This window comes from Oxyura jamaicensis, chromosome 4 (assembly GCF_011077185.1).
Source record: "Oxyura jamaicensis isolate SHBP4307 breed ruddy duck chromosome 4, BPBGC_Ojam_1.0, whole genome shotgun sequence".
In the NCBI taxonomy this organism is placed as follows: domain Eukaryota; kingdom Metazoa; phylum Chordata; class Aves; order Anseriformes; family Anatidae; genus Oxyura; species Oxyura jamaicensis.
In genome coordinates this window covers 5,794,888-5,805,709 of record NC_048896.1, presented here as the reverse complement: position 1 = coordinate 5,805,709, position 10,822 = coordinate 5,794,888, and the positions used below count along the sequence as shown (strand labels likewise).

The window sequence follows — 10,822 nt, the reverse complement described above, 5'->3', positions numbered from 1 at the left end:
GTCCCTTCCAACTCAGGATATTCTATGATTCTATGATTCTATGATTCTCTTTCATGATACAATTTTATTGTCCATACTACTTTACATGGTCAAAATCACAGAAATGTCTACAGACCTGGAACTGTTTGAGTACCTCTATACAATGAAAGAAGAACTTCTCTACATCTTTTTATAGTCCATTAGATTGCTTTGTCTTTGAGTCCTCCATCCTTTCAACTACTCCTCTAACGGTAAGTACTCTAATACAACTGCAGTTCCAGCAAACTGCTCAAACAGATCTTTACAAGTTTACATATACTCCTAAATTCTCGCTTCAGTGCTAAAAAGCTTTCAAATTATTTACCAATATTTTTCAAAGTTTAAGCACAACACAGAAATACAGCCAAACTCTGTTCACTGTGATATGTTGCTACTGCTTTAAAAGAAAACCATAATTGCTTTCTACAAAGAGACATCTTATTACAACTGCAAATAAATATTCAGACTCCACAACAGTTTTAGCTTCCTTCAGATGGGTTGTCTACTAGAAGAAATAAAACTTTTGGTAAATCTCCCTTTTTCATTCTAGTAAAGAAAATCTAAAAATAAAACATGCTTGTGTGTCATCCACCTTGTAGTAAGCTATGTCTATACACAAATAATGTGAATCATCACAGATTAATTTTATATTAATAAAATTATTAAGCTAATTGACTTCCAAGTAGCTGATTCAATACTGTACTAAATTTTAATCAGACCCCAATAATGGTGGAGTTTGGTTTTGTTATAAAATCAACTTAATTCAAACTCAAAGTAAGCCCTGAGAAAAGTCATAAAGAAATTATGTCCTCCATTGTGTCCTGTTTTATCCATAATGCTTGCATAGATTAAAGCTACATAATTTGGCAATGCAACTAGATTGTAGAAGGTAAATGTTGCAACCCCTAAAGTTGGATTTTCTCCCACCCTCTTTGCTTAGGAAATAAAAATAAAATAAAATAAAATAAAATAAAATAAAATAAAATAAAGCATTCTCTGGTATACTTAATCTGACTGACAGCTTCTATAGACTGACCTAAAGAACCTTTCAGCCCCAAAGTCTTCACACATTCCCTGATAAGTAGTGAACTCCAGTTTTACTTTGGGCATTCTCTCATAAATTACCAATAGCATCACTGTAGTTCAAAGGTCTCAAAAAAATAAAAGCAAAACACACTGTTAAAACTTGAGGAAGATCAATTCCTGAGGAAACATTGTCAATTTAATATTAATTGATGTTATGCTATTTTGGAAATCTGTTCACTTTGAAATGCAAAAAAAATCCCGCACAATAATTGGACATTTCCCTATTTCAGTGCGATGTGTCTGTTGTTCTTTGTAATTTGATTTCATGGGGAAAAAAATGTGGAAAGACTGACATTACATTCCAATAATATGTTGGTGAAGTCACAGGCACATAGACATTGTTGTACAGTTTTACATACCTGACATAATAAACAAAATAATCTTCAACAACAGAACACCTAACGCGTTAACAGAAAATGTACAAAAATACAGAAATGACACAAAAAATGAGAAGAAAAAGAACACAGCTCTAATTTGCAAAGCACCACTATCTTTTTTACTTTTAGACAACCATGTGGAATGCACTGTACTGTATGCACATGGCTTTTAAATAACAATATTATGATGTTATATACTTCCATTAAAGGGTAAAAGAGAATAAACTAATTCACATACTAGTTATAACATGCTCACAAAATCTTACAGCCTAAAACACTTGTCTCCAAAAAAGAAATCAGGAGTATAATATGCAGTGATCTTCTACTGAAACTAACAAAACCAATCATACCTAATCATACCTCCCTGCAGTACGTTTTGAAATGGACTAAATGAAAACAACTCTTTGGATATTGGTGTCTTGTTTATACAGGACATAGATCAATCATTCTAGGTTTTGGAATTAAGAGTTCCTCAGAATAGATCACCACTGCAATTATTATTAACCTATATTATCAAGTTCAGACCTGCTTTTATTCATCATTAAAAATAACTTCACCCTACTTGTAGCAGCCTTTAAAATATTAGAGTATTTAATCTGAAACGATCTAGTAATACATTTACTGATTAATTAGCACTGATGGTTTTTAGGATGAGAGCAATTCCTGAACTACGCATATTACAAACTTAACAGTTCAGCTACATTACACTGAGGCCATAATGTGCAATCATTAAAGGAAGCACCTGTGCCACAGTTTCAGACCCGTAATGGAGATAGTGACATAAAACTGCATTAAAGATTTTTATTGACCAGGACACAGCATGCTCCCTGAAATTCAAACTTTCCTGGAGCACAAAACTACAAAATGTAGTCTGAGAAAGTCCACTGCCATGCAGTCAGAACTGTATTCATTTAACCCCAGCATATTATGAATGAATGGCCAAGGACACTTTGGAGAAAAAAAAAAAAAAAAATCATGGCACAGAACCAGAAATAATATGCTATTAGGAAAATTAGGCAAAATATGCTCCTAAAATTATCTTCTCTGCAATTCTTAAAACCATAAACATTATGAAATTCAGACCTAGTCAATATTACAAAATCTATACCAAAAAAAAAGAGGTAGAATTCTTCATATATAATAAGGTTCAAATATCAGGGTATGATTTTTGGTAGCACTCATCTAATAATAGCAGTTTTAGCATAGAAAGAAATAGCATAGATTTTATAAAATCTGTTAGAAAAATTTTATACCGCTAAGACATAGTAACTAGACTTCTTATTAGATTTCCTATATGCTTCTTTTTCCCCTTTAAACACTGTGTTGACAAAAATTTGTGTCATGCTTAAGAAATGTAACATTACATATGACCATTTTCCAAATTCAAAGCAATGTTGTACTTTCCCCAAACACATGCCATGTGTTTGTGTGTTTCCCTAGATAGCTGAGAAATACACAGTTCTATCTTGTTTGAATATTTCTAATTTTCTTTCCAGGTATTTCTGCATGCAAAAACGCATTAAACTAGGAATAATGCAGAAAAAAATAATCGAAATTTTACATACAAATATCATTTCACTATTCCTAAAACATCACTAAAAAAAGGATACTACCTTTTACATTTTTTAAACATATTTTATTGACACACAAATCTTTTTAGTACTTCCACTACTGAAAATACCTATTGGGTCTTCTGTAGACAAATGAACTTGGCTTTACTACACTGCAGGTCACTTAGAAGCCAGCATAGTTGCAGTAGTGCTGATGTTCAGAGCCTCCCAAGCTCTTTGCCGGGCTGGGATTAGCACTGCCTTAGACAAACCATTTAGAAAACTGGCTAGTAGTTGTTTGGCTTCAGATTAGCTTGATGTTCATGCTGTTTATGCCTGCAAAAGGCTCTGGAATTATGCACAGATTGTTGCATAAAAACCAGGCCCTTTAGAAAGTCAAAATAGTCTAGCGTTACCCTTACTTCATGATCAACTGAAATTGAAAGAATCACAAAATTCTAGAATTCATAACCTCAGATGTAATTCATGTGAATTACATAAACTCAGATGTAACAAGTTAACAATTAAATAACACCTTTTTGAAGGACATCACTTTGTTTATTCAGATAAAAATCTGGTTTTAGGAAAAATAATTAAAATGGCAACTAACAATTCAGAATGATACAAAGCAACATAAACACACACACAAAGTCTAAAGTTCACAGCACACTTCTCTAAATTACCAAAGATTCATAAGTACTTTACCAATATATATGTATATATTTGAAACCTCACACCTTTTTTTCCAAATATTACATAACCTAACTGCGTCAATGTGTCAAGAATCTCTTAAATCCCTAGATCTGAGGATCAATTTGAAAGAAACTAATCCGTTTTCAATACTTTCTGTAGTGAAAGGTAATAACCACAATAACACAGGAGGAAACAATATGAAAATTATTCAAATGTATACAATTCCTGATTTTTTTGTCTTTATGTTCATACACTTATTAATTGTGAGGTGTTTTCAGACCCTTTTCATTCCCTTCATGCTTAAGGGCGTCATCCATGTAAAAACCTGGAGAATCTAGTCTAAGTAGGTTTTAGGTTAAAGCCTGCTTTAGTACCTTTTTTTTGTGTGTGTGTGTTTCTTCTTTCAAATGTAAAATATATTTTAAACAAAAAATTGGCAAATAGAGTGTACGATGAGCTTTAATGAAAGGTAAATGCTATTTACACACTGTATGCAACAGGCATACTTGTATTGGGAGGAGAATGGAAAAGAGATAACACTGCTTAGATCTTTCTCAAATTTCCTCAAGACCTAACTTGCAGGAAGAACTAGTTGTTCAGACTACACCTGTAGAATACTATTGTCTCCTTCAAAAAAGTAGATGATTTTTATTGTAAATCAACTTTCACAGCTACACACAATACATCTTCCTACCAAACGAGAACATATTTAAGGCTTGTGCTTAAAAATGATGACCAGCTGTATTTTTACACCGAACTCTTACTGGTGCTACAAGTTAATATTTTTCATCAAACCGCCTACAATAAACTACTTATACTTATGGTTTTAAAGATTAAGACAGACTTGCTTTGTGCAGTCATGTTTTTAAATTACACTTGAAACATAAGAACTCTTGTTATATTTCAGAGCCTTCAGTTACCTTAAGATAGAGCTATATTTAAAAATCCATGACCAAAAAGAATGACTTCCTACTGAATTTTCACAGTAGCTCAGTGGTTTTCAGAGAAAATTGCTTTTAAGTCTTGGCAAAATACCTTTTCTCCACTCAGTTCATAATTAAAAGTTTTAAGAAATCATCTTACCGTGTCCCCTTGGTGTTCGTTTCCTGCGATCTCTGAATGCTGCTCCTGACTGCAAGGCCTCAAGCAGACTATCCATCACTCCTGTCTCATCACCCTCTGAAAACAGGAAAAAGATATTAATCCCAGTGCAACTGAAATCAGAATGTTTAAAAAAAAAAAAAAAAAAGGAATAGTGTCAAGCTTACATAACACTTCCAAGCAACAGACATATGTCTTAATGCAATGGATGATGTCAGCACTTCAGGTATCCCTGCCTCATTTTTATATGATGCTCTATTAAGTAAAATTTATGCCAATCCTACTGTTCTTTTAGTTTAAATTTGATCTTGTGTGTTACTGATGACATTTTCAGCATGCAGACAGATACTGTTGAATGACTGCAGTTTCACTGCCAAAATTCCTTTAAGAACATCCTGACGTAGAAACGGCACTTTTTTTTTTTTTTTTAGATTTAATCAAAGCACACAGAAAATCTGATGAAACTGAATACCCCAAATATTGTAGTACTGCATATATATTTGTGTCTTATTTTTATGATGCATTGAATCCTTACTAGCCACCTACTACGCTGCTACACATGTAAAACAATACCATGGATGACCTTAAGGCAAGGTAAAGAAAAGAAAGAGGAAAAAAAATGCAGTGAAAGTAAGAGGTGTAACACTTCTTAAAAGCTGAATTCTATTTCTGCTAAATCTTCCTCTTGGTTTTCTATTTGGTTCCCCCCTTCCCACTCCCGACTGAAGCAAACTTGCTGCTTTTAAATTGCTGGATTTTACGGTGCAGTATGAAAAAACAGGTAGAAGGTTTATTTTTTTACATATTTAAGTTGTTAACTTCCTTCGCATTTCACACTGTTAATAAATGTTGATCACAGCACACCACAAGAAAGAGAGGTCAAAACTGCAACGTTACAAAACTGTTGATGAATACCTCTTTTCCTGCTCACATCTGTATTACAATCCAAAGGTAAAATATAGGCTAGACTCAGCAGGTAGGAGGTGAACATTTTATTCATCTCTCTCAGACTTCAGGCTAATACAAATTACTCCACCAAAGAGTGGGAAGATAATTACTTTATGCAAAAGATTTACATTACTGGAAAACACTTGTGACTTGAACAAAATGTAGGTGTTTAAATGTACATTCAAGGCTCTCAAATGCTAAAGTTTAAAGGCAGCTTATTAAGACGAAAGGTATTCTGCTCTGGTTCTCTATTACATTTAGATTTATTAGACTAAATCCAGACCTGATACAAGAGAATGCAAATCCTAAATCAATACCTGGTTCTAATTTCTACATAATCATTATCAGTATAATTACTTGGTAAATTTAAATTATATATCAATGTAATTTCAACTATTATGTATAATATGCCACATGTATAAAGTTATCTTCAACACCAGATGTACGGGAGCAGAACAAGTGTAGCAACCAGAAGACTGAAATACAAGTCTTCCAGTACAGAAAATCTTTTTAATTTTCTTTGTGTATCTTACCATACACATGCTTATTCAATGGTTTATTGTTGGTTCTGCATTAAATTTATTTTCTAAATCAAAGATCTGTAAATACATTTTAACAAAACTATTATACTCTATGTTGATCTGAAACATCTAATGAATAATAAATATGATTGCAATACACAGAGTTAGCATGTTAGAATATTTTATGTGTAGAAAAATTACAATCATTTGACCTTCATTAAAAAAATGGCAGAATGTAGGCAAAAAAAACTTAAATACTCCACAGATGTACTTCTTGGAATATTCCAAGAAGACTTAAATACTCTATTTTCTGTGGAGTTTGCTATTCTACCTGCTAATTACTGCAACTGCTAAACACCCTATTTTGGGGTATCAAAATATACAATACAAAGAGACATGAATTACAGAAGCCGTAGAACATAGTGATGAGATTTTTAACTCCTCAAAGTCAAATTTATGCTGGTTATGTTCTCATCACTGCATCTTAATCAAAGTTGTCAGTTGATTAAGTGGAAACTGGACAAATAATTGCATTTTTAATCAGCCTTCATTAAAATTCATAAATAATAATATTCAGTAGAAGTTTCAGACTTCACCCTCAGTTTTTACTGAGGTACTTCACATATTACAAGCTACCTCCTTGATTCACTATTATTATTATTTATTTATTTTAATACCATCTGCAACAGTTTGCAGACACAAATCAGCTAAGGTAAAAAAAAAAAAAAAAAAACACAAAAAAAAACACACACACACAAAAAAAACACAGAAGTTTCTAAATTTAGTTAACTTATTTCTAACCAAAATTGTCCATGAAACTATGACATGGATGCCCATCCTTGGAAGTGTTCGAGGCCAGGGTGGATGGAGCTAGTGGAAGGTGTCCCTACCCACAGCAAGGGGTTGGAACCGGATGGTCTTTAAGTCCCCTTCCAACCCAAAGCAGGTTAGCTACTACAATTTTAAAACGAAATGTAATAACTGGGATAGCACTTTTGACTGGTGATGGTAAAACAAAACAACAAAATAGCTTAGGTCTTTTAAGTTACTTTAGTCACTCTGGAGAACAGATTACAGAAACTGCTTGAAATCAGAACAGATGTCAGACCATCCATGCAAAACATGGTCCACCTCCTGCCTGTTTGGTTTCTTCTGAGCAGTAGCTGTGAATCTGAATTGGCTCCCAAGAGCCCCTGGGAACATGTTCTCATTTCTAGAGTGTTCTGCTGTCTTCCCTTGATTTGTTCACACTGACTAGGAGAAGATTACGAAGAGAATGCCCATATATTTTACTGACGCACCTCCATTTTAAGTAAAGACAATGTATTTGCAGAACAGGTTGTACTCTTTTGGTTTCAAACGTACTAATTTTAAACTAATTTAAATTAACACAAACATAAGTAATTGCATGGCCATTTGGACAGAAGCTTTCTGGAACTTTGCAGGAATTTTTTCACAAATCTAGGCCCTTAATGAAAGAGTCTTATCAAATACCACTTTAAGTAACACATTTCGTCTACCTGCCTGCTTCTCCAGATGGCTTCAAATTCAAACTTCTAATCACATCTTACACTATATTGTCCTGCTTTGAATTTTAGCACTTCTTATGAGTTACATTTCAGCAGTGGAACCACCAAAATGGTTCACTGCTCTTTCACGAGTCAAACCCATGTCCTGTAAAAAGTTTGAAAAAAAAAAAAAAAAAAAGACTGAGACTGTGTATTCATAATTAGTATTAGGATTCTAAGTTGCAATATATTCACTTAAAAAAGTCAATTTTCAGTGTCTATTGGCAAGTATGTATTTATGTTTTCACACATTTGTATTTTATTCATCTGCTAAATTCATTTTGCAAGCATAATAAATATCTTCAGGAAGCAGTCTTCCTTAGCATTTTGCACAAGAATACAATCTTGTGACTGTTATTTACTTTTTAATTAAATGGAGAGCAAATTTGGACAGTATGACTGATAAATGAACCTATACCTCATGTCAGTTTACAAAAGAAGGCAAATCCTCACTTACATAGCAATTAAGCATATTGTTTATGATAACCTGATCTCAGGCTTATATTAAGTTAATAGAATGAGAAAAATGTGCTTTGTTACACTGGCAGGCTACTAAAAAACACTTCTGAAAAGTGCACACTTATTTTCAGAAAATGTCACAATGGTCAAGGTCTACTTCAACAGGAATATATTTAAGTGAAATGTGTAAACATTACCTCTGGGGATCATTTGCCCCTTGCAAGGATGATTCACACACGTGCACACACACATGTGCGCGCAGACATTGCCTCTGTGTGGGAAGGAAATGATTGTGTGTCTCCAAAAAAGGAGAGAAAAATACCATAACAACTGAAGATATCCATAACAAAGTTCCACTATTGTTTCAAAGGTTACATTTCTGTTACAGTATTAAGCAACTTGTAATTGATGAAATTAGCTAACACAGCACTTTTAGCATTAGAAAATCACTTAAAATTGCTGATAGTTAACTCAAATATTTTATCTAAAAAAAAAGAAAAAACATATACATATGTTAAAATACATATAAAAAAAAAAAACTTGCAAACGTTATGCAACTTTCCGCTTCCAACAAAAATGCATACTCTGCATACTAATCCAGAAGCAGTCTGTTTCTGATGCACATTTAAAAAATTAAATATAATATTGTTACTTTTTTTTTTAATCTTCTCCCAGTGGATTACAGAACTCACCAGTGATCAGGATGGTGGAGTGGCTCTCTATATTAGAGAGTCTTTCGATGTTGTAGAACTCGAGGCTGGGCATGACAAGGTCAAGTCCCTTTGGGTTAGGATCGGCGGGGCCAACAAGGCTAGCGTCCTGGTCGGGGTCTGTTACAGACCACCGAACCAGGACGAGGAGACGGATGAGGAATTCTACAGGCAGCTGACAGAAGTTGCGAAATCGTCAGCGCTGGTTCTTGTGGGGGACTTCAACTTCCCTGACATATCCTGGAAGCACAACACAGCCCAGAGAAAGCAGTCTAGGAGGTTTCTGGAGAGCGTGGAAGATAGCTTCCTGACACAGCTGGTTAGTGAGCCTACCAGGGGTGGCGCCCCGCTAGACCTTCTCTTCACAAACAGAGAAGGACTGGTGGAGGATGTGATTGTCGGGAGCTGTCTTGGGCAGAGTGACCATGAAATGGTGGAGTTCTCTATTCTTGGCAAGGCCAGGAAGGGGACCAGTAAAACCACTGTATTGGACTTTCGGAGGGCTGACTTTGGGCTGCTGAGGACACTGGTTGGTAGAGTCCCTTGGGAGGCGGTTCTGAAGGGCAGAGGAGTCCAGGAAGGCTGGGCACTCTTCAAGAGGGAAATCCTAATGGCGCAGGAACGGTCTGTCCCCACGTGCCCAAAGACGAGCTGGCGGGGAAGAAGACCAGCCTGGCTGAACAGAGAATTGTGGCTTGATCTTAGAAGAAAAAAGAGGGTTTATAATCTTTGGAAAAGTGGGCAGGCCACTAGGGAGGACTATAAGGATATCGCGAGGCTTTGCAGGGACAAAATTAGAAAAGCCAAAGCTCATCTGGAGCTCAATCTGGCTACTGCCGTTAAAGATAACAAAAAATGTTTCTATAAATACATCAACACGAAAAGGAGGACTAAGGAGAATCTCCATCCTTTACTGGATGCGGGGGGAAACTTAGTTACAAGAGATGAGGAAAAGGCGGAGGTGCTAAATGCCTTCTTCGCCTCAGTCTTTAGCGGCAATACCAGTTGTTCTCTGGATACCCAGTACCCTGAACTGGTGGAAGGGGATGGGGAGAGAGATGTGGCCCTCACTATCCATGAAGAAATGGTTGGTGACCTGGTACGGCACTTGGATGTGCACAAGTCGATGGGGCCGGATGGGATCCACCCAAGGGTACTGAGAGAACTGGCAGAGGTGCTGGCCAAGCCGCTTACCATCATTTATCAACAGTCCTGGCTATCGGGGGAGGTCCCAGTTGACTGGCAGCTAGCAAACGTGACGCCCATCTACAAGAAGGGCCGGAGGACTGACCTGGGAAACTACAGGCCTGTCAGTTTGACCTCAGTACCAGGGAAGCTCATGGAGCAGATTATCTTGAGAGTCATCACGCAGCACTTGCAGGGCAAGCAGGCGATCAGGCCCAGTCAGCATGGGTTTATGAAGGGCACATCCTGCTTGACGAAGCCGATCTCCTTCTATGACAAAGTGACGCGCTGGGTGGATGAGGGAAAGGCTGTGGATGTGGTCTACCTTGACTTCAGCAAGGCTTTTGACACCATTTCCCACAGCATTCTCCTCAAGAAACTGGCTGCTCTTGGCTTGGACTGGTGCACGCTTCGTTGGGTTAGAAACTGGCTGGATAGCCGGGCCCAAAGAGTCGTGGTAAATGGAGTCAAATCCAGTTGGAGGCCGGTCACTAGTGGCGTTCCCCAGGGCTCGGTGCTGGGGCCGGTCCTCTTCAATATCTTCATTGATGATCTGGATGAGGGCATTGAGTGCACCCTCAGTAAGTTTGCAGATGACACCAAGTT

At 36.3% G+C, this 10,822-nt stretch overlaps 1 protein-coding gene across 1 annotated transcript in view; it reads right to left on the bottom strand.

Annotated features, from left to right (window-relative positions):
- DIAPH2 (diaphanous related formin 2) overlaps positions 1 to 10,822 on the bottom strand; it is a 187,251-nt gene that overhangs the window by 42,206 nt on the left and 134,223 nt on the right. The window contains exon 27 of the mRNA XM_035326106.1: positions 4,808 to 4,903. Within this exon, the coding sequence (XP_035181997.1) occupies positions 4,808 to 4,903 (96 nt within the window). The remainder of the gene's footprint in view (positions 1 to 4,807; positions 4,904 to 10,822) is intronic.